We start from the raw sequence: 23,959 nt of genomic DNA, 5'->3' as shown, positions 1-23,959 counted from the left end.
AAACAGAGATAGCTTTAATAATGTGATGATCACAATGAAGTATCTTGGAATAAAAGACAGAGACAGAAATTCATATTGCATTTTATTTAACTCTTGGAGGCTGAAATTTTCTGTGTATACATCTGTTCATGCTTAATGTCATGAGTCAGGTGATTAGTTTTAATCAGTTCTAGTACTTTTGCCATCATTTGGTAGGATAGGAAAAAATCCATCCGACGGTCAACAAAGAGAAGAAAAAGAACGATTGCAGATGAATCAGCTGAAAATGTTATTGACTGGTGGTCAAAATACTATGCTTCTGTGTTCAAAATGCAAAAGGTGAGTCACTCAGCATTTTCAAAACTCTTATGAATGAGCAATGTTGTAAAAGTAGATTTACTGCTGAATGATTCCTTTTTGGTATTACACTCATAATGAGGAGCTTGTCCATCGTGTTTTTCTTTTGAAAGGCAAAAGGAATTTTTTCCAATGAAGAAAAACCTGAAGACAGTAAGTAAATTATTTGCATTTTTTCTATTATTTTGCACTACTAATACTTTCTCTAGTATCGCTTCTCTACTATTTTACTGGCAACAATTAATGTTTGGTACCAGAGTACTGTTGGTGTACTGGGCTCTTTCCTCTACAGCTGATCAGACGATGGGTAGGTTAAAACTTCAGAGCCAGTGTTGAGTTAACATGAATTTCCCGTCACTCAAATATTGTGCACAAAGATTAGCAAAGTTAAAGTCCTAAAGGATACAAGATAGAGATTATCCTGATCTTAGGCTGCATTTGTAACAGGTTCAGAAAAAGAAGCTCCTCTCAATTTTTAATCCAGTTCAGGATCAGTGATGCAGGAACAGCTTCTGCTAGGAGACTTGTAGTCACGTGTGTTATTTCCATAGCTGGAAAGCTTTATCTAGCTCAGGTCCGATGAAAATTTTTTTTTCACAAGAACCTAAAAAAATTGGCCAGAAATAGGCTCTGTGTGCATATGTATATATGTCTCCATACATATATATTCCGTGGCTCAACAGGTCCTCCCACAATCAAACTGAACTCTAGAAAATTTTATTTTTGGACAAATATGACTGCTTGAGAAGGCTGGAAAAGTAAACAAATATTTGATGTTTACACAGAGCTGCTATTCAGAATGAAATTAATCACCTTTTAATGCCAGAGCTGACCGCACTCCACCAGTGACTGAGGTGATTTAAAGGTTTAAAGGGGGTGTTGAAATTGCTCTGAATGGAAGACATGACCTAAATATCACATGATATCATTCTGGAAATAGCAGATAATGGTACTTCAGTGATCATCAGGGCTGCTGAGAGATGAGGAGGAGATCAGTTTCTGAGTGAAGCTCCTTTGTCCAAATAGAGGTAATATTTACACAGAAAATGTTCTACAAGGATATGATGTTCATTTACAGTTGTGACATCCACCCACAGACTATTCAGGCAGTTGTGGTGTATTGGTTCTGACTGATTACTTCAGACCTTTTAAATTCTCTCCTGATCATTTTTGTTACAAATTTTCACCTGTGATGGTAAGCATTATACATACAGGACATCTCTGACATGAAATATGTATCTCTAAATATTTATTGCTGTCAAACACACATGATCTACTCAAAAAATGAAAGTAAAGTGAACTTAAAATCCAGATTTCAGCTGAAGAACTGAACCATCTCAGTGTAACTTTTGATGGCTCACCCTCTTTTTGTTGGGAAATCCCCTCTCAGTGTTTGGAATCTGACTTTAGTCTGATCTACCTCCTCCCATTTCTCACACTTCTCAGCTTTGACCAGGTGAGATACACCCTATTTTGTGATACCTTTAAGCAGAGAAGGACATGGGTCACCCTGAAATCTAAATAACAGCTAAATATCTGACAGCCTAAGTAACAGCTTTCAGTTTTAAATAAACCTTAAATTTTATGTGAAAGCTGTTAAGATCTGTTTATTTGCATTGGGGAGGAGTCAGAGAAGGAGGAAAAGGGTGGTCTGGGAGGTGGCATCAGGGAGGGAGTCATACAGGACACCATCACTCTTGGTCAAACAAGCTCATTATGAAGACCGGCAGCCACAGAGAGCATAAATTGCCACCTCTCTTCCTGAGAGGACCAGTGGTAATAGAGAAGATTCCTGTGTCTGGCAGTAGAGGAATAAATAGAGAAAGAGCAAGGAGACTCTTCAAAAATGTATATTTGCATCCTTCTCTGAAGCATTTTATATGCTTTGCTTACTAAAACGTACATGATGTCATTAAATTTCTGCAGATAAGCAGACATCTGACCACATAGCGTTGATCATAGAGGATGAGCCAGACAGGAAGAAGAAGGATAAGACATTGAAAAGGATACAGAAAGAAACTCCAAACCTAGCAACACTGCAGGTAAGAGAAAAATAAGGCTGAGGTAAGGCTGTTGTTATTCACTGTCTCTCCAAAGTTTGACATCAGCAGCTAAGTTTGACAAACCCCCCTTACATATATTTCACCTTAAAATGAATAAAACACACTAAATTATAGTCATAATGCCCTCCAGCACAAGGGACACAGAGGAACACAGGGTCTCATAGGGTGCATGAGGCAAACTTGGTCTTAGACATAGAATTCATTGGTGTAGACAAACTCAGAGAGACTTCTGTGAAATCCAGTTTTGTTGTTTGCATGTAAAACACTGTAGTTAGAAATCCAAAATTTCATGTTAGAAATATTTGGGCCTATTAAGAATGTCTTAAAAAAAGAGATGGAAAGCATTGCTGTGATGGCTAGTGCACCCTCCCTGATGGGAAATAATATTCGGCTCACATTAGATTTGGTTGGGTAATGATAGAAGGAATTCAAAGAAAACTATATGGGTTGTGCAAACTGTCTGGAGAGATGAGAGGTTTGAAAAGATTAGGACTGTTTGGATTAGATTGTAGCTGAGTAAATGGGAATTTGAAACTGCTGTTTCCATTTTTTTAGAGATGGCAGTTATATAGGCCCTTCTGTTTCACACTGAATAACACTTGAAAAATTGGGAGAGAGTATTGAAAAAACATGTTCTTTGAAAAATGGTTTGGTCTTTTGAGCTATCCTAAAGCTCTGTCCCCACAGCACTTTATTATTGTCTGCTTTGCTCTCAAGTTCTGACACATTAACGTAGCAGAATGGGTCAATGCAACAAAGGCACGATGCAGCAAAGAAACAGAAGCAAAGAGCAACACATCTGCACTTTTTCACTCACACCAGTGCTTACAAATGTTCATTTTGGCCCCTCCAGAGTTGCTTCCACCTGTTGCATTAATGTGCTATTTCAATAGTTGGGAAAGACTTTGGTTGAGGACAAAACTGGTCCTGTTTTAAATAGGGAATTAACTCTTTTCCTCAAGGACTTTTGCAAAACCTTGGTTTTTATTAAAGTCTGCATTTTGGGTCAAAATGAATTTCTATTCACTCTCTAATAAAAAAGTTGCTATAAATGTATTCACTGCATGACAAAATATAAGCCTTCTTTTGTTTTCAAAGATTTATGAAGGAGACTTGGAGAGTGAATTTAATAACTTTGAAGACTGGGTGAAAACTTTCCAGCTCTTAAGAGGAAAATCTAATGATGAAGTTCATGCTGACACTGAAGACAGAATAATAGGAAAATTTAAGGTAAGCTTTTGTCGCGGGTTGGGTTTGTAACCCGGGCGGAAACACCAATTTAGTTGATGTTGATTAAATGGGTAATAATTTAGAGACTTCAGATATTTCAGGTATGCCAGGGATGAAAGAAATAGACATTGATAGTCTGTTGTAAATAGAATTAGTTTTATTTTGTTTAGTGTTAATTTTTTTCCTTTCCCATTACCTGATAGAAAAAACCAGCATCCAGCACCAGGTGTTCACTTCTGTTTTGAAATAAGGAATTACAAGGAGTTTGAAATTACAGAAGAGGAAGAAGAGATATATTATGTAGTCCAGATTTCACTAATGCAACTTTGTTTCTACAGTATCAGTTACAGAACCTTGTACGTAATTTTGTGTAATTTAAGTGTAGGGCCTCACAGCTACAGCCTGATCCAGGGCTCCATCAGGCAATCTGAAAAGTTCAAAGCCTGAGTAATGCTATCAGGATTTCAAGCACTTTGTAGTTTAGAGGAACTGATTAAACTCATTGATATCTCAATTAGTTTGCAATGCAAATTTCTGCTTAAATGAGTTGTTAGTTGCTTTCAGGCAGTATGAGCTACTCAGAAACATGAGTCAATATTGATTCATACGAGTTGTATCGTGGCTGCAAAAATACAGCTGGATTCCTGTCACACTGTTATGAAACTTACCCAATGGAATTATTAATTTGCCAATATACAGTTAAGGTCAATATATTATTTTAAAAATATGAATTATATGAAAACTGGATTTAGAACACCTACAGGTATTAGTTAAAAATAGTCAATAGGCAGGTAGTTCTTGTAAACCTCTAGATGTGATAGTACCATGTTGTAGAGAAAAGATGTTTTAAAAGCTGATGTTTAGTGCACTGCAGGTTGGGTTCCCTGTGAGGGTTACAACAAAATCAGTTGCATGAATGATGATTTTTTCATTCAAAGGATTGGTTTTGTATTTTGTATTGCACTTGATCTGTTTTCAAGGGAGATAAAAGGCAATGCATTTCCAGGGCTCCTTCTGCATATACCCAAGTCCTGAGGATGGCAGCTTGCTGGATGGAGGGCAGCCCCGCATCCTGCAAGGGATACCCCCAAACCACTCTGTCAAAGTGCTCATCAGGGTTTATATTGTGGCAGTAAGTAGACAGATGGTCTTTTAACCTTGAAATAACTTGGGTGTTTCTTTTCAACTCTGTTTGCTTCTATTGTCTTCGCAGTGAAGCTTCTGAAAAGCCTCATCCATGAGGTTTGGTTTTTTTCTGGTCATATTTCAGCCAATGTTTCATACTGTAGAAATGGGTGTTCAGAGTAGAAAATGTTATATATATTCCTCACAAGAACTCTGGAGATTTCTGCAAGACTGGAGAATCCCTTTACTTGTTCAAACTAAAACAGCTGGATAAATAACTAACATAGTATAGACAACCTTTTCCAGCCACAATATGCAAATGCAGCCAGTTTTAATCAGTAGAGTTGTTTCAAAATAACACACATTTAAACAAAACCTCAGTAAGGAGGAAATGATAGCATATTTTTGGGGGGCTATGAATAGCATACTATCAAAGTTCTACATGTTGTGAATAAATTTTGGGGTCAATAAAGGTAGAAATACAGAGGACAAGATGAGAGAGAATGGTGTGAGAGGTAAAATGGGTAGAATGAACTGGTATTTCAGAGAAACAAGAGAGTTGCAGGTAATCTAAGACAGAAAGATGGCATGCAGAGAGGCTATGGCAACAAAATATGAAGAGATTGGTTTACTTCCTGAACAAATATAAAGACTTAGAGGTCTTTTCAGACTTTAACAATTCTGAGATTCTATAAAGAATTGGTTTGCAGTGTTCAAGGATCTGGAACAATATTTGTAGGTAATTCTTTCCTGAATCCTACCTGCACTTGTGCACCAGCTTCTTCCTCAGTATTGCCTCTCCCGCTCAGCTTTTTCTATCTTAGTGATGGGACAGCACTTCCAGCTTTGCAAACTCTCTTCTCCTCCAGATCATCTTTTCCTAGAAGCCTACAAAACTTTTTTTGTAGGCCAAATTTTACATTACATGAGGCAAGCAAAGCCCGTGGACTTCCAGATCACCCATGACTGGGCAGGAAAACCATAGTCCTGTGCAGGGACCATGCTGTATTTACGCAAACTTCTTGAGGACACAATTTTTCTTCTTAACAGGCATTTAACCTCAGCCCAGCTGATCCAGATGGCAAGTCAGATCCCTACATTGTGCTGAGGCTGGGCAACACAGAAATTAAAGACAGGGAAAACTACATCCCCAAGCAGCTAAACCCTATATTTGGAAGGTCAGTGATGGCTTATTTCTGTATTCAGTGTAATTTGTGCTTTGTCACTTGCTACCACAGTTGCTGTTACTGTTACGAAGTGTTTGCTATATGCTGATTTCTGCCAGTTTGGATGTTCTGTAATTCTGATGCTTAAAATGTTGGTAATTGGTGTCACACTGTTTGATGATAAAATATTTCATTTTCATACCCGTCAAAACATACCAAGTAATGCAATCTGTGAGCGGTTTTGCAAATTTATGTGTAAGAGGAAATGAGGCAACAAATGATAATTGTCTGTGAAAATTAATACAATCATTAAATTTAAAGCAAAATAAATATCAGAACAGTAAAGTGTGATTTCACAATCTTTGTTGCTGTTTCAGGTTAAATAGAGTGCTAAATAAATCTCGTAATTTTAGGACATATGAGTTTTTTGAACTCATATAGCCTTCTTAATGGAGGAGCCAGGGGCAAGCTGTCAGTAAATAGCCTGTTTGTATTATCAATGCTTTATACTTATTTCTATTTTTAATGCTAATGGCTGTGATTTTTTTTTTTCAGAAGATTTCCCTATTTTAAAAAGGTTGAAAATACTTTGAATTGGGTGGAAGAACATTAAGACAGAGACACTATACTACTTTGGACTGAAAGACCCCTAGAACAGGGGGGGAAAAGTACAAAACTCATCCTTCAGGAGACAAAGCTCAGTTTTGTCTGTGCTTTGGAGAAATCTAGAGCCAGTGTTGTGGTGATCAGGGTGTCCTGTCTTTCACTAGTTTGTCAAATCCCTTTTACAATCAGTTTTATATTTTCAACAATAATGATTCCTGAAAAATGCAGCCAGTGAAAAGGGAGTTCTTATCTTTGCTTTTTTGAGATTTGTTTAAACCTTTTGCCTGATCATTTTGTTTGGTGCCCCCAGATTCCTATATTCAATATTTAACCTGCAGCTTTTGCAAGAAACCAGAAAAGACTTGTATGTCCCTTTTGGGGGTTCTGAAAAATGTGTGAGAACTCTTACATACAGCTGTACTAGCCTTCATGGAGTCAGGATTGTAGGAACAATCTTAGGACTCTACGCAGGGTGCTAGGGAAGCAGGAGAAAGAATATACTTTTGCACTGTGTGTTTCCAGCATGTTCAAATATTTAATTGAAGCAAAAAGCACTACCGGAAAAGCTACTGCTTATTAGAAGAGACACCACTCACACACTGTTTGCATGGCATGAATTAGCCTAGTCTTCTCGGCTTCAAAATTGATCTGACTTCATGTAGGTTTAAATTTTTCCTGTAGATCATTTGAAATCCAAGCTACATTCCCCAAGGATTCGTTGCTCACAGTCTTGATCTATGACCATGACTTCATTGGGACAGATGATCTTATTGGAGAGACTAAAATTGATTTGGAAAATCGTTTCTACAGCAGACATCGAGCTACCTGTGGGTTACAGAGTCAATATGAAATGTAAGTACTTCTTCAGGCAGCAACAGAGCTCACAGTGAGTGACTTGACTTGAAGGAGAAATTACAAATGTGTTCCAGATATTATGCTTTCTTCAGCACAAAAGTGTCACAGGGGTATTTTAATTAAAATTCACCAAAGAGCTTAGTGGTGGCTTTGGGTAACTGCCAGCCTCAGTGGGAAGTGGATATTTTTAAATTAACAGCACTGTTTGTTCAAGAAGTATTTTAGATAGTAAACAGCTGATGTTTACTACATACCTGCTTGATAAACTGCCTTTGGACAGGCATAAAGGGCTAATGGGGAAAATCTCTCATAGAAATTATGCCAGGGCTCTACTTCGCTCTCTCTTATTCAGCTGCAGCTGGAGTGGTTGCAGCAAGGCTGGTGGGACTGGTGTGGCACTGGGGGGAGCAGGAGCAGAGGCTGCTGACATGACCTCTGTAACAGGGTGAGTCATGGGGCAGTGAGGCTGAGCTCCTGGTCCGGGCCAGACAGCTGCACTCTCAAGGACATTGTGCATAAAAATTAATTAATGCAGAGAAAGTCAATCTAAAATAACTCTGCTGCCCTGGGGTGGGGTGCTAACCTGGGAGATGTGTGTTTGGGGTTCATCTATGATTGTTTCTCATTTTATCTACAAACCAAGGGTGGACAATGTCAAAAAGTAATCCAGGAACACAGAACAAGCCCCAAAGCTTCCCTTGCCAGCTCAGTCTCCAGTGTGAGATATTTCTTTACGCGCTTATTCCAGGTCCGAGATAACCTGAGCTCATCCTTTGCATCTGAAAGCTGCAGAATAATTCTCCTTGAATGGAGGCAGCACATGTAAACTCGAATCTTTTAGGTACAACAGGGAACAAGCTCTGTTCCTTTTCCTCACGGGAAGCATGCCCATGCTATTATTTTATCTAAGCTGTGGACAAGGCTGCCTCAGCTTCTCCTGTGTTTTAAGAGAAACGAGTGGTTGATCTCCAGGACCTGAGCAGACAGAGGCAGTGTCTCAAGTAAGAAGCAGTGCTGGACAAAGGAAAATTTTACTGAGCAGATATCAGGGCCACTGACCATAAAGCGAATCTCTGCATAGAAATTCCTGATCTGTCAGTGCACTCTTCAGAAGGAAAACCTCACCCATTTTGCTTCACTCTGTTCTCTCCTTGCAGAGAAGGGTACAATGCATGGCGAGATGCAACCAAGCCAAGTGAGATCCTCACTAAGCTGTGTAAGGACTACAGAATAAGTGGACCCTTCATGCGGCCAGGGGAGATACAAGTAGGAACAAAAATCTTCAAGGGACAGACAGTCTTCACAGAAGATGAGAACGGTAACAAAGTAGTTCAGCATCCTTCCTTTGCATTGTAGCAGTACCAGGAGCCTGCCCAGCTGTAGCTGGAGCCCTGTTGTGCTGTGAACTCTGAAATCAGGTTACTGGAGCCTGTCTCTGCTCTTAAACACTCATATAAATCTGGCAATGAAGGCTGTGTCTGTATTAGCTTTTGCTGTCGCTTAATTGCAAAGAATCTGTCGAATGAAACAGTTTGTTCCTGATGACTTGACATCCCCATGGTGGCTGTTGGGGAATACCTTGGACTAGCTGCTACCTGATCCCAAGGATGGGATGTCCAGGATTGGCTGGAGTGTGGGGGACCCTCTTGGATCGTGTCTTTGGGCTTGCTGTTGGTCTGAAAGGAGTCCAGCTTGCATGCTCTGAAATCCTTCCCCACAGCACATCAAAGCATGGAAAGTCAGGGAGAGTCTTTCAAAAAATGTATTCTCTGTCTAAATTAAAACACTAGAATAGACAGACCAAGAAGTGAGAAGAAGAGGGAAGGGAAATACTATTTTGAAGGGAGTTACTCAAGGTCAGACAAATCTGACCATAGTTAGATTCCAGGCCACTTACCTGTCAGTCCCACCTTAACTACTTGTCTTTCCTCTCTGTTGGCTTTTTCCTCCTCCTGGTTACTGCCACACTGACTGCTCTTCTGAAGCACTGACATAGCATTTTGTGAATCCAGGTATCTGTGGGGTCCATGAATCCAGATGGCAGCACAGAACTTAATGTTGGAACTCCCAGGTTAAAAAGAGGTCAATCGGGACCTTGAGTGTCCATATCACGTTGGGGTGGAGTGGGACAGAGTAATCAGTGAAAGGTGCCCCTGCCCATGGCAGAGGGGATGGACAAGATTGTCTTTGAACATTCCTTCCAACTCAAACCATTCTATGACTCAGTTTTATGCTTAGAATAAGGAAAAGAGATGTGAGGATGGAGCCTTTCAAGGGGAATGAAAGGAGCTGATCTTGGAGACAGTAGCAGACACTGTGGCAGTGTAAGAAAACCTCCACTCCCTTATCTGTGTTGATTTGCCTTTGACCACATTCTTCTTGGCAATTACAAAATACAGGTAACACCTTGAGTGGAAGGCTGCCAAGGAAGCACTGTTGAAGGGAGAAGAGTTGATCTATTTTGGTTTTCTTGGCCTGAAAGAGATTTTTTTACTCCAGTATTGCTGTTTGTTTTCCTCACTATCAGATGACTGAGTGTGACTACCAGCAATAGGATGTCTAAATCAAAATTTTGGTTCACTAAAATGAGCTTCAGACAAACCAATGTCAAATAAGATGATGGAAATCAGAAGCAAGGAAATATAGAACCAGATGGCAAAGACCAAAGTATTTATGTACACAAGTTTTTCAGTATTGTACAGAAATAGTTTATTGCATACAGTCTTTACATAATTTCTATCCAGATTGCTGTTCTGACAAGTACATCTGGGTCCTCATTTCCTGATGGATTTCCGTGGTGGGTCTCATTTGGATCTGTAAAACTAACAAAGACCCCAGATTTGAGCTCTAGAGGCGTACTGAAAAGGGAAAGCAGTACCATTTCCACTGTATGGGTGGAGAAAATTGCACTTATCCACCCAGCTTTAACTTGCAAGGGAAGGAATAATTTAACTTTGCTCTAGGAACAAAGAAATTAGGACAGGACAGAAGAGAGGGGAGGGAGGTGAGGGGGGAGGGGAGAGGAGAGGATAGTTCAGTTGGAACAGACCTAAGACAATCATCTAATCCAACTGCCTGTCCACTACTCCCAGGTAGTCTAGGACTACCTGTAGCCAATGGGAAGAAATATGCATCTTCAGAGGTAAAAAAAAATCTTTATAAAGGTGTCTTTGAGAGGATATAGGATATTGTAGGATAACCTGTGTCATTGTTACTGAGGCTGCCTGACTGAATAGCAGCTAGAGACCTTGATTTTTGTTGGCTAAAATAAGATGTTGGTGCACAAGAGGGAACCAAGATTCATAACCACAGGATCATCCTTCCTCAATTCCTGAGCCATTAGGGAGGTTTTAACACCTACTGTTTAAATTCCAAGTGAGTCTTTTGCCAGCTATTAGTAATTCCGACATAGCAACATGCGTAGGAAAAGTGATAACAATTTGTTGATACAAATAAATCTTAACCTTCTTCTCACTTAGGGACTTTTAATCTAGAACATATCACTTGTCAAAATTTTGGACTCCTTTTGTGTGGAGCCCACACAAAAAAGGAGGAGAGAGAAGCTCAAGAGTTCAAAGAGCTTTCTCTGCTTTCTAACATCCACCCTACTTTCAATAATAGCACTGGTCCTTCCTTGAGGTGCTATTCTCTGGGATTCTCTGGGTCTCCCTTCCAGTGGCCAAGGTGAGATGGTCAGGAGGTGAAATGTTCCTGCCCATGGACTTCAACTCTCTTCCTCTGAGGTGTGATTAAATTCTCCAAGGCAGTCTTTGCTATTGCTATCACAAAGAAAAGAGAAGCGTAGTTAACTCCTAGGGCCTATTTACTGTTGGCTTTGTCAAATCCAAGTCTCCTTGTTTTTCACAAGCTTTAAAAATTTGCAATTTTCTGTCAAAAGAATAGTTGGCATTTTTCTTCCATCTTCCTGTTAAAAACTGCTGCTGTAGTAGTGGAATGATTTGCTGTGTTTTACAGGACTGCTGCCTGAGTGCTAATCTTCTAGTTAATCCCATGGGTCCCCTTATTTATGTGAATTAGAAGCATTTCAAAGCCCTTCTTTATTTAGCTGGAATACATAAAGCCTTCCTCTTAACTCAAGCAAATTTTTAATGAGTACCTGTAATAACTAATGAAACATACTACCAAGGGTTTCAATATTACTGATAATATTAAAATTCAGCTCTCATTGTTCTTTTTGTTTTACTCTTTCCTATAGAGGAGCCAGTCGAATCATATGAACATCTCTCCTTAAAGGTTTTACATGCTTGGGAAGAAATCCCTGGAGCTGGCTACAAACTGGTCCCAGAGCACATTGAGACTCGGCCTCTCTATCATAAGGATAAGCCAGGAATGGAACAGGTAGAGCAGCTCAGAGGTGGTGGTGGTGGTAGACCCAGGAGCAGTTTTCATTTCCTCCAGTTATTGTGGTTTCTATTTGTAACTGCAAACTGAGTTGCACCCCAGCATTGCACCAAACAACACTATCTGTAACTGAGTCAGCACCCCAGCGTTGCACCAAACACGAGACTTTGTACAGTATCAACCTGGAAATTGTTACCCATGTGTGTATACAGCCAATTACCCAAATACACAGTAATCATACAAGGTGTAACTGCAAATTTTCATTCTTTTAAATGCTTTATTAAGTTAACAAAACCTCTGCTTGTATCTAGACCTTGGTTCTCTTTTTTTCTGTTCCTCACATAATATTTTTGCATGGATTTTACCTTGAAGCTCACAATGTTTGAGCTCTATTTCAACTTCAACAAATACCTGAAAGATTGAAAGAATATGTGCATGAAAAAGATACTGTATAGAAAGTTCCTAGATTAAATCATAGTTACAGGATATTGAGCTGGTTGGTGCTTGTAGAGGAAGTGGTGATTTTGGCTGTCAGAACTACATTTAGACCTTTTACAGCCTCTGTAAAATAATTGTTACAGGGATGTTTATCTCTTTGTTTTCAAGGGTCGTGTACAGATGTGGGTTGACATGTTTCCTAATGATATGCCTCTGCCAGGACCCCCTGTGGACATTTCACCAAGAAAACCCAAAGGGTAATACTCTGTGCTTTCCTCCTACCACTGTGGCAATAACTCTTCAAAGATCAAGTCTTTCTTAAGTGTCTGGAAATAAAAAGAAAACAAACTACTAAAACAAACCTCTTCAGTCCTGAGGAAAGTTTTCTTAGGTTCATATGGCTTCAAGTCAAACAGGAGCATCTAATTTAGTTTCCTCCATTGAACAACTCAAAAAACTGTTGGTGATTTTTTCAGCAAGAGCTATCACACACCTCTTACCAAGATATCCTTTTTTATCCTTTATCCCAGTAAATAGATTGCAGGTGGCTAGAGGCAAATAATTCTGATGTTATCATCTACTTTTTGAGCTGCAAGAAGTAATTCTAGCTTCACTACCTCTTTCATTGAGATAACTTACTTGACCCTAGTTGAGCTCTTTCATCTGCTGCAATAGCATTATGCATATTGGATTTCCAGAAATTTTTTCAAGGATAAGATCAAGAAACACATAAAGCAGCAACAGATAGAAAATCTCTGTTGGGAATAGCCTTCTCTCATTTACTTATACTGCTTTACATGCAATACTGCACATAGTTCTTCAAGCTAATTGAATATTGTAAAGAAAACACAAAAATGAGAAACAGAGTTCTCAGCCCATCCTGTATTTTAGCAAGACCTTTCCTGAGAATTTAATGTCTGAAACATCATCAGTTACTACTCCTACATTATTTTATTTGACAAACAAACAAGAATCCATGTAGCAATTACTTCCTTCAGACCAGAACTTTCTATAAAACTACTTAACAACAAGCATTTTACAATCAAAAAATATTTAAAATTAATCATGCCCATAAAAAAAAATTGTTGCTGCCATTTTTATAGTCTACTACAGCAGGGGAAAATAGTGTCAAACATTAATTATGAGAAAAAACCCAGTACATGTAGACACAAGTCACACATCTTGCTGACAAATGCATATCTTCTGCAGCAAAACAGGCTCTAGCGTCTATAAAACTTCAAGCACTTTCGTGAAAATATTTCTTATTGATGATCTTTGATTGAACAAGGCTAAGGGGAAGCATTGCAGATTCAAGTTTCTTTGGCAATTGCAAAGGCTTGGTTTTCATGGAGCTCCCTAAGAGCTCCGTGACGTAGAGTATCTGGTAAGTTCTGAAGCAAATTGTTCCACACCCTGAGATTGAGGCTATTTCCAAGACAAAATATGTCATATCAGGGAAATCATATGTTGGTGTTATCAAACATGGTTTGTTTGTCTTTTTAATGTATTTTGCAGTTCATACAATGACTCAAGGAATACCTAAATCTTTCAGCATTAATTTTTTATGTCACCTGCAATATCTGTATTTCACATCAAGTTTTGAGAGCTTTGGATGGCCACCATAAATGTCTGCATATAGGGAGTGGAAAGGATGGAGAAACTTTAATTCCTTTTACTGTTGTTTCTAAAGATGATTGTACCTGCTTAAATGCAAATATCTCCAAGCAGTCCTTCTCTTCCCTTTTAATGCACTAGATTGCACAAAATGCAATGTTTTTGGGCATTTCTTCTAAAAAGCACTTCTCAGGCAGCTCTGTTCTTTATTAGCAAGCTGATCACTGTTTTGGAGACTGCTCTGACAAAGTTTTTCAGATCAACTTTGTCTTGTTCCACTGCACTATTTTTGTGAAAAGAGTTGAAAATGAACAGGCATATAAAAAGAAAGGAATTTTCCATCCCTCCAAAGCTGGCAGTGACCCTGTTGTTGTCAATCATATTCCATAAGCTGAGAGGAACCAACATCCCCACTCTATCACTAGACTCTTGTAAACAGAAGAGGCCTGAGTCTGATGCACAAATACAGTATTTCTCACTTTATAAAAGCGTGATTTGATAGAGGTTTGCAGTGCCTGACCAGAGCTTTACACACAGGCCTACTTTCTTTTTCAGGTATGAACTGAGGGTAATAATCTGGAATACAGAGGATGTAATTCTAGAAGATGAAAATATCTTTACAGGGCAAAAATCAAGTGATATCTATGTAAAAGGGTAAGTTCTTCAGCACTCATCATCAAAATAACATGGAATATTTCATTCAAAAATCAGAGAAAAAAAAAAAAAAGGGTTGTGAGAATATTTGATAAACTATTCAGTGACCTTGGCACTTTGCTCTGAATGCCTGCCCAAATTACTCACCCATATTGGATACTGCTCCCTTTTTTCCTGTTTTATTTCCTCTGAAAATCGAGTAACTGTAAAATGACACTAGTCATTAGTTCCTTCTCAGGCAGAGATGGCACAAAACAAGCACCAAGCTCACGGTTTAGCACAGAGAGATCAAACACTTACAGGACTTGAACTGTAAGAGCTTACACAGATGCAGAGAGTTTCGACATAATCAGAGAAAGGAGCATCATAACCACATTAGAAATAAGAAAGCAGGTGCTTGCCAAGCTTTTTCTGTTAGAAATATTTTCTAACCTCATGTGGGGAGTGTGTGTGGGTGAATGACCATGGTCTTGCTGAGGAGAACATCACATGGGCACTTTTTTGCTCTCCATCTCCTTCCTTTCCTGAGATTGTAGCCAGTTATTTCTTAATTCCTTGCCTGTTTTAGAACACTGCTTTGCAGTTTCTGCTTCTGAGCAGGATTTGAATGCAGGTACTAGGGAAGGCTGGGAGGAAATTACGGTATAAGTGGTAGTACAAAGTACTGAAAATCTAAGGTGCCAGACTGGTCTTAGATTTCTTGCCATTTTTCCACTACTAGAGAGTAAGTTTAATATGCCAATATGAATTGTGTGTTCAGAGCAGTAGCAGAGTAGCTTTGAGAACACGAATTCGAGGAATTAAATAGGGAGCCAGTCTTTGTGCTGAGCTGTGTGATGAGAACATCACCATCAGTGCCAGAGCAGTCTGACAGAGAAGCCAGGAGTGGGAAACTTTTTGCTTTTGTGCCTTAATGATAAAGACACAAATCTCATTATGTTCAAACAGTGCATGTGGCACTGTATCTGTCAGCAGCCATGGATTTGTACTTGGGGCAGTGCCATGTTTCAGATTGTTACCATTTTTCACAATTCCTTTTTGAAACACTGGGCTTGCAGGGGAAAAGCTCTCTTTGGATACAGCTCAAAAATGCTAATCTTTACTCAAGGTGTGATAAATCATCTACAGAACTAAAACATACCTAGCTGGATCATTACCTCAGTGGAGCTCTTCAGACGAGAAAATTATGTTTAAGAAAGCATTGTCCTTTGTACCACTGCACATCTGATATTGTGCATACTGTAGCAGAAACCAAGAGGAAATCACAAAAAACCCCGAGAGACTTCTCCAGCCATACTAACGCTATGTTTATACCTGCAAACAGCAACTAAAAAAAAAATTAGCCTCTAATACTGAGCACTGATAACAGTCTTGAGACACCGACACAGAATTTGTTAGTGTGGCAAAACATCAATACAGGATATTTAGTGCTGGATAAATGACTGATGCTGTCACCACTGCCTGTCCCAAAGAAGAGAGGTGTCCTGGCCAATAGCAAAGGGCCACCTGGTACTTTGGGGTCTGACTGAAATAAAAACCATGTCCTCACTCTCAGCTTTTGATCACCACTGATCATTACAGCAGCTTGTGTCCCAAGATGCCTGACCCAGGGCTGTTGCTGCCTGTCACAGTCCTGAACAGTGTGTTGCCTTTACTGGTTAGGGAGGAATTATGGTCAGGCCTGTAACCAAATAACAACGATTACAATTCAAGATCCCCTGGTGACACCGATGCTTTCCACTATGTGCCTGCTGTAGGTGGATAAAGGGCCTGGAAGAGGACAAACAGGAGACAGATGTACATTACAATTCCTTGACAGGAGAGGGCAACTTCAACTGGCGCTTTGTGTTCCCGTTCCACTATCTCCCAGCAGAGAAACAAATGGTGGTTACTAAAAGAGAAAACATATTTTCCTTAGAAAAGACAGAACGCAAAATACCTGCTGAGCTGGTGCTTCAGGTGTGGGATTTCGAAAGACTCTCTTCAGATGATTTCTTGGGTAAGTATGCAATGGATCTGCCTGAACTTCGTCTCACCAGTGTTTTGCAGAGGTATGCAAAAAGTGCTGTCTGAGCCCCAGCTTTTGCTTTTCTCTTTCTGAAGCACCACAGTGCTAACTTACACATTTCTTGTCAATTCAATAATTAGGAATCAGATGAGAATGCCAGGGCAATACAAATGAATGACCGACAGTACAGAGAAATGCCCGGCTGCTGCATTCCTCCGTGTATCTCATCTGGAAGCTGCTACTTGAATGTTTTTATGTCTCTCTGGTCTCTGAGTGTTGTCACATTACTTCTTTCTCCAGGCACTCTTGAATTGGACCTGAATGGGTTCCCTCGAGCAGCAAAGACAGCCAAGAGCTGTGACCTAGGCACAGTTGTGGCAGCAAGTGAAGAAAACAAGATCTCCATATTTCAGCAGAAGCGCATCAAAGGCTGGTGGCCTTTCATCAAGGCTGGGGAGCTCACAGTAAGCACCTCACTACAGATTAACAGGTTTTCTCTGGGACTGATATGCTAATTTTGGATTTTGAACAACCACCACTGGCAATCCATAGGACTCCTCCAAATGTTAGTAGTTCTCCATATATTTGGTTCAGAAAAACCCAGGCAACTGAGCACTAAAGAGTCTTTTTAGGTGCATTCAGTTCCATGGGGGGACACAAACCAAGAGCTACAAACTCATTTCCAGTAGTATAGCCCTCTAGAAATTCACCTGCTTTGGTCCTTTTTCAGGGGTTTCTCCCTCTGTCTCTAGATATTTATTGATTCTCCAAGGGTTTCCCTAAACCTCACAATTCTTTCACTTTTGTGTCTATTCCAGCAAAAAGAATGTTTTAATAAAAAGTTCCATCTTCAAGTTCATTGCCTTCTTCAGCTTGAAGCTGACTGTGTACTTTCCATGGATTTAGTGAATGAACTCCACTTCTAAATGCTGGATTTACTTATATTCTCAGCTCCAGTACAATTGATTCCCTTTCTCTCGGTCCACTCTCTTCCCTGCTTCCACCTTTACTCCTTTTATTGGCAACCTTCAACACTTTAGATTAATACCATCCACAAAGGTATAGGGTAGGAAAATCACAAATATATGTAAAGCCATTTGTCTGTTTTTTATCCATCACAGATTCTATAAAGCTGATTTGATTCATCTGCTCTTAATTGTTACTGGAATCCCATGTTCCTTTTGTGAGTTGAGACCCACAGCTCAATGGCCCCAGCACTTGTGACTGGCTGAATTTCCCCCTGCAGATGGATTACATCTGGTCCACGTCAGCAACACAGTTTCTACCTCAGACATTCAGCTCTGCCAGAATGTGTGATAGGTAGAAGACATCTTCTCAGATTAATTATGTTATAATTTAGGAAGGAGAAAATATATTAATGGAAGAAAATATCTTACCTCTCTTTCCTCATGGTCCTTGAGCATAAGTCAGGAATTTGTGCATGGGTTTTCCTTTGTTCTTTCTCTTCAACAGCAAAGACTATCTTATTTTCCTTACTCAATTTCCTTTGCCCTGAACTGGTTCCATCATTTCTCAACAACAGGAATTTGCTGTGAATTAGTGATGATAATAACCCAGGATTGGATGCTTACTATTCTCTCTCTGATCCAGGGCAAGGTAGAAGCCGAGTTTCACTTGGTCACAGCAGAAGAAGCCGAGAAGAATCCAGTAGGCAAAGCTCGAAAGGAGCCCGAGCCCTTGGAAAAACCCAAGTGAGTAGAAGAATTTTTTTTTTGGCAGGGCAGGGGCAGTCAGCAGGAGATGGGGAAGGGCAGGTGTCCTCTCTGGTCTCCTAGATATTCTTCTCTTTCATGCTGCAACCTTCAGCAAGTAATTTGTCCAGCTTGTGCATGGCCTGGTGGCTGGCACTCCTGCTGGCAGCACCTTCCAGGTTTGCTTAAATGTCTTCCTCTGGAAGCCCAAATAAATTGCATAGCTGCACATTTGTCCTCAGCTAGAATTCACACATGACCTCATTCCATAGCTGATGTGGCATGTGATAATATCTTAAATCATCACAGTTTACACATACAGCTAACATCTCAGTTTGGTCACCTATAAAGATCAGATGGATTATATTTATTATATTAATAATACAATAATTTAGGTTGGAAATTATCTTTAAGATCATTGAGTCCAACCATTAATCCAGCACTTCCAAGTCCATCACTGACTCATGTTTCTAAGCATGACATCTACACGTCTTTTAAATACCTCCAGGAATGGTGACTCCACCACTTGCCTGGGAAGCCTGTTTCAATGTCCTTTTGGTCAGTAAATTTTTCCCAATATCCAGTCTAAACCCTCCTTGGAACAACTCAAGGTCATTTCCTCTCATCCTGTCATTTGTTACTTGGGAGAAGAGACCAATTCCCACCTGGCTATAGCCTCCTTTCAGGTGGTTGTAAAGAGCAATAAGCCTTTGTTTCTCCAGGATAAACAACTCCAGTTCCCTCAGCTGCTTCTCCCAAGACTCATGCTCCAGAGCTTTCACCGGCATCATTGCCCTTCTTTAGACACACAAAGGCTATGACTTCAAAATTCTGTCTCTAATTTTATTTTTCTTCATACTTAAAGAATGAAGACACTTATTTTTCATCATAAGACTTTTTAATGAGGACATTTGAAGTGTTTTAACTAAGGCAAATGATCTAGAAGCAGCAGTTTATCTTTCAGTATTTGTCACATTAAAAAAATATCAGCTGAGTTTTTTGCATTCAGAAAAAAAGTACTTTTAATCTGTTTTGGCTCAAATGCTTTGTTCTACTAAAACATTTGAGCACTTTTTTAATGAGCTAGATAAAAAAATTGAGAGGAATTGATGCTATATTTCCTGCTACCAAAATTTCTAAAATTCAATTGCTAGTCATAATGGTAATTCTGTTTAATTTTGTTGGTCTGAGATATATCTCAGGATAAATATGAGAAAAGAGGAAGCAGCATAAAGGAATTATCAGGTCAGAGGTATCAGAGCATTTTTTAAAACAAGCCTTGGAAAGACTTTAGTCAATCGCTTCACTCAACATCTTTACCCAAAGGCAGGATAAGCTTTGCCTGACAGGTGTCTGCCTGAAAGACACCCAGTAATGGAAACTAAAGCACTTTTTTCAGAGGAGAGAGGAGTGGGGATAGCTCTGAAATACATGTAGTGGAAAGCAATCAGCCTAGGGAGTTTTAAGAGGGAGTGTCAAGTGTAGTAGAAAGACTACATGTCCAGAAGATTGTTGACAGGATGCACAAGGCACTGTCTCATTTTATTCTCATTTTTTGAGACCCAGCCCATGCACCCATGGCTGACTAGGGCTCCCAGTGTTTTCAGCTCAAGGGCATTTTATCTGCAAATGTGCTGCTGGGCCAAAAGATTGCCACCAGCCTGGTGGCCCCTTCTCTGCTGCACAGCCTGGAGGTGCTTTGACCCAGAAGCCACAAAACCAGAGTCTTCCTCCAAATCTTGCACTGAGTAATCAGTGGTTTTTGTGGTGTGAATACACAGCCAACACATGGCTCTAGTTCTACTCTATTCTTAATTGAGATGTATGCCTCAATTAAAGCAAAAGTAGGGTGGGGCTAGTGTCATTTGACACTACCCATCTCAGAAGCAAAATATTCAGGCGCCTTTTGCAGCTGCTCGTGGTACAGGTGGGGGAGTCATCCCATCTACCTACCACACATATCTTAAGATGTGAGATGGGGAAAGAGATGACTTGGCCTCCAGAAGGTCCTTCCTCTCCCCCATGCAGACAGCCCATGAATGACCAGACTGAGCACCTAGGTTTTAAAGTTAGACAAAATAAATCCTAAGGTTACTAAAGCAATATAGCATGTGAATAGTAAAAATTATTTTAGCTAGACACTCATTCACTGGAAGGAAAATAAATAGTTGAAGACATTGCAAGCCCCAGTTTCATTTAAGTTCAAAGGTATTAAAGTTTACCAGCTTGATGGCTCGGAGCATCAAGCTCAGTACCCCCAAGTGATGCAATATGTGGTTCATACATGCAGAGTAGTCACAATCAGCTGGGAGATAAAAGGTAATTGATTCTACCCTTCAAATGAGTCCTCTTCAGGAAGGAGTGGATCTCAAGGATCTTTTTGTCAGGACTTCCACGTCTCTATGCCACTACTGTAGGTTCACTCTGTTTTTTTCCTCATCACATAGGAACACCCAGGGAAGCAGACAAATTTTCTGATTGTTTTGCAAAATTCTTCTTTCTAATTAAGAAACAAAATAATTTCAAAATAAAAATTATTTTCTAGGAGCTATAGACAGTAGCAGACTCTTTAATGTACCAAAGCAAAGGTGGACAAAGATTAAATGTCTGTGAACTAGAGAGAGAAACATGCAAACGAAGAATAAGGTTCAATGAGTGTAATTTCCTCCTGGCCAGAGCACTGTGAGGTTATTCATCTCTTCATTTCTGCTGATCAAGACAGGATGCCTTTCCGGATGCAATCTATTACAATAAATGCACTACTATAACTGATAATGAATTCTATTGCCTACATTGCAAAGGAAACAAATTAAATAAGCAACAGTCTGGGTTTTTTTTTTTTTTTTTCCCCAGCCTTTAAGGGTTATGAAAAGTCCTCAAGCAGTTGGTACATGCAGATTAAGGGTCTTGTTACTCAAGCAGTTTTATTCTTCAGAGTGTCCAGTTTTTTAATAATTCCTTTTAACCTGGAGGGCTAATCTGATGATTTATTTCTGAGTCATTTCTACCTCAGTATGAAGCTCAGTCTTTCATTAAAAGATATTCAGTTGGCCTTTTGGATTTACAGACTTTCTGTCACATTGGCATTCACTCCCACTGCCTGATTGCTGAGTTCATCAGATAACGAAGATTGCTTAAATTCCTGAAACACTGTTCTGGAGTGAGACACGGCCACAGCTTTTTGTGACCCTCAGTTAATTTCATTTTCCTTATTGCCGCACTATCTGCACAACTATGGTGACATTGGATAAGAAAGACAACCTGCCCCAGTTTTTCAGGTGTTAATGTTGCCCCACACCACTGCGTTCGTTGGGTCATCCCATCGAAAAAGCTGACAGATGCTGCCTTGGGGGCTGTTGGAGTGAGAGGCACAGTGCCCACCCAGTCAGAGGAGAGACCAGGCCAACATTTTTCCTAAGTAGAACATTGTTTTCCTCTCTGTATGCAGTCAGCTTTGTTGTACAGTGTGAAAAAACTTCTGGGTGTGGAGGAGAACACATGGGGCAACATTTGGAAAAACCTGGATTGCGGGATACAGATATTCTCCACCAGCAGAAGGAGGCTCTTTTTTATGTACACAAGCAAACCATCTGGGTTTCATTTCATCATTTCCTGTTTTCAGGAGGCCTGTTTTAAATTTCCTTCTAAAACTACACCATTTTGGGCCACATGCCAGATCTGAGCTGGCTCTGATTATTATGGAACCATGACTATCACTGTGCAATCAGATTTTTTTGTAGCAGTTCATTACCACTTTTGTGATGCTAAATTTCTTAAAATTATTAGAAAGCTTTTGTACTCAAGTTCATGATGCCTGCATTTCTTCTTTAGGGTTTATCATGATGTTGTTTTCAAATTTAAACCCTATATCATGACATAAATGGAAGTATTTATGATGTGTAAGCTGGAATTTCATTACAAGGGGTGTGTGGAGCTTGGGTTCGTGAATGGGTGGAAGTGACCCAACAGCTTGTGAAACTTGTGGACATTGCCTCTAATCTCTGTAGTGGGTTCCCAGGAGTTAAAGGTCCTTTTTAGACTCAAATATATATTTTGCAGTGGGATCATTTTGGAAAGAGATGGATCTGCCTTAACAAAAGATTTTCTTTTTCTTTCTTCCCCTTTAGCCGACCAGACACATCCTTCTCTTGGTTTGTAAATCCTTTCAAGTGTTTGTATCACCTGATCTGGAGGAATTACAAGAAGTACATCATCATTGGCATAATTCTGCTTATTCTCATTGTCTTCCTGGTTCTCTTCATCTACACACTGCCAGGTGCAATTAGTGAAAGGATAGTTATAGGAAGAGGGTAGATCATGGCTCTCATTGTAGTCAATCAAATATGAAAACTTCCACTAAAAATAAGTCAGGCAAAAAGAATTAATTAATCTGAAACATCTCATTCTTTCGAAAAAGAAAAATAACTATTCACACCAGAAACGGGAGCTCTCAGAATATTTGAACATCTTCTTTGAATGCTCATTAAGACCCATCCCTAATGTACATTATCATTAATGTACATTAATGATGTATATTAATAATGTACGTCATTACTGCTGCAGCTTTATTGACATTATTATTGAAAGTGTCATTATGTACCTAAAACTGAATTTAAGAGTAAATTCCTCAATGCAATGCAGAAACTGATTTCTCAGTCAAGTATTTATTATTACAGATGAGCGATTAAATATTAAGGTCAAAATCTTTACACAAAGGTAAATGTATAATAGTCATTGCATAGTTTTGTAATTAATTATTTTAACTGTTTTTCAATAACCTTATAATGCCATATTTTTAGATAAAAGGTATTATTAAAAGACGTCTAAAGTTAAATGGTCTCATTTGGTGTTGTGTAGAATTTATCCTGCACCTCTCAGTAAAAATGCTGTGTTCTACAAAAACATCTCACACACTCATAAATGAGCTAAGTGCCTGTGACAGGGATGTAGTAGCAGAGACTGAAAGAACCTTTTTCCAGCTGCAATTTGACAGTGCTGGTGGTCTCTGGAGGAGAGGGATCAGGAAGATGAAGACTCATCCATGGGCATTGTGGTAACAAATGATCCTTGTAGACGACAGGGAACAGGAAAAATCCTGCTGCTTGAAAAGCAAAGGCAAAGAGCAATGGAAAAGAGAAGGGCTGTAGAGCGGAACAAACCATGGAGTATTAAAGAAAACAAGGGAAAAAACCTTGCACAGTTGTCACTGTGAAAATCCTCATCCTGCTTAAGAATACATAAAATGTTGCTACCCATGTCAGGCATAAGGCAAGGCTTGATAACTCAATGACCCCACCTGGCCTTCAGATGAGTGGTTATGAATTTGAATTTAGCCATCCAAACCTCCCCCAGTGTCGACCACAGTCAGACCTGTTGTAAAGACAACCTTTGTGAAACTGCTTTCCACCATGCACCACTCATACAAAGTGTGAGCACCCTTTGCACATTTTAAAGTATCAAAAGGCAAGACAAAGAGATTCTATAAATGCTGATAATTCTGCCAAGCTCAGGGTGCAGGAATAGAAAAGCAGCACCTTGATAATTCTCAGAGGCCATTTCCAAAGGAAGCTTGTTTGGTACTGCTTGTACCTGGCCTGTTATGACTGTGCAATGAGCCTCTGTGTTCCCCTCTGGCCTACAACAAAGTAATTAGTCTGGAATCAGTCTGGAAAATAGATGTCAGTGAAACTTCCACAGGGAGGTTTTAACTTTCATATTTTTTAAATCCTGTGCTGCCTAGTGTGTAACTCTGAAGTTTCTTGTAGCCTGTTAATTTCTGCTCTCTAATGC

The 23,959-nt window shown here is 39.6% G+C and overlaps 1 protein-coding gene across 1 annotated transcript in view; it reads left to right on the top strand.

The window, feature by feature from the left end:
- Positions 1-22,952, top strand: part of FER1L6 (fer-1 like family member 6) — a 59,665-nt gene extending 36,713 nt beyond the window's left edge. The window contains exons 26-40 of the mRNA XM_017746047.1: positions 196-318; positions 450-489; positions 2,263-2,378; positions 3,498-3,629; positions 4,636-4,761; positions 5,805-5,932; positions 7,208-7,378; positions 8,539-8,699; positions 11,598-11,740; positions 12,350-12,438; positions 14,351-14,449; positions 16,207-16,448; positions 16,758-16,921; positions 18,069-18,169; positions 22,297-22,952. Of these exons, the coding sequence (XP_017601536.1) occupies positions 196-318; positions 450-489; positions 2,263-2,378; positions 3,498-3,629; positions 4,636-4,761; positions 5,805-5,932; positions 7,208-7,378; positions 8,539-8,699; positions 11,598-11,740; positions 12,350-12,438; positions 14,351-14,449; positions 16,207-16,448; positions 16,758-16,921; positions 18,069-18,169; positions 22,297-22,483 (2,022 nt within the window). The 3' untranslated portion in view covers positions 22,484-22,952. The remainder of the gene's footprint in view (positions 1-195; positions 319-449; positions 490-2,262; positions 2,379-3,497; positions 3,630-4,635; positions 4,762-5,804; positions 5,933-7,207; positions 7,379-8,538; positions 8,700-11,597; positions 11,741-12,349; positions 12,439-14,350; positions 14,450-16,206; positions 16,449-16,757; positions 16,922-18,068; positions 18,170-22,296) is intronic.
- Positions 22,953-23,959: the final 1,007 nt, after the last annotated feature.

Source organism: Corvus brachyrhynchos, unplaced genomic scaffold (genome assembly GCF_000691975.1).
Source record: "Corvus brachyrhynchos isolate BGI_N302 unplaced genomic scaffold, ASM69197v1 scaffold28, whole genome shotgun sequence".
Classification (NCBI taxonomy): Eukaryota; Metazoa; Chordata; class Aves; order Passeriformes; family Corvidae; genus Corvus; species Corvus brachyrhynchos.
This window is presented reverse-complemented; position numbering and strand designations above follow the sequence as displayed.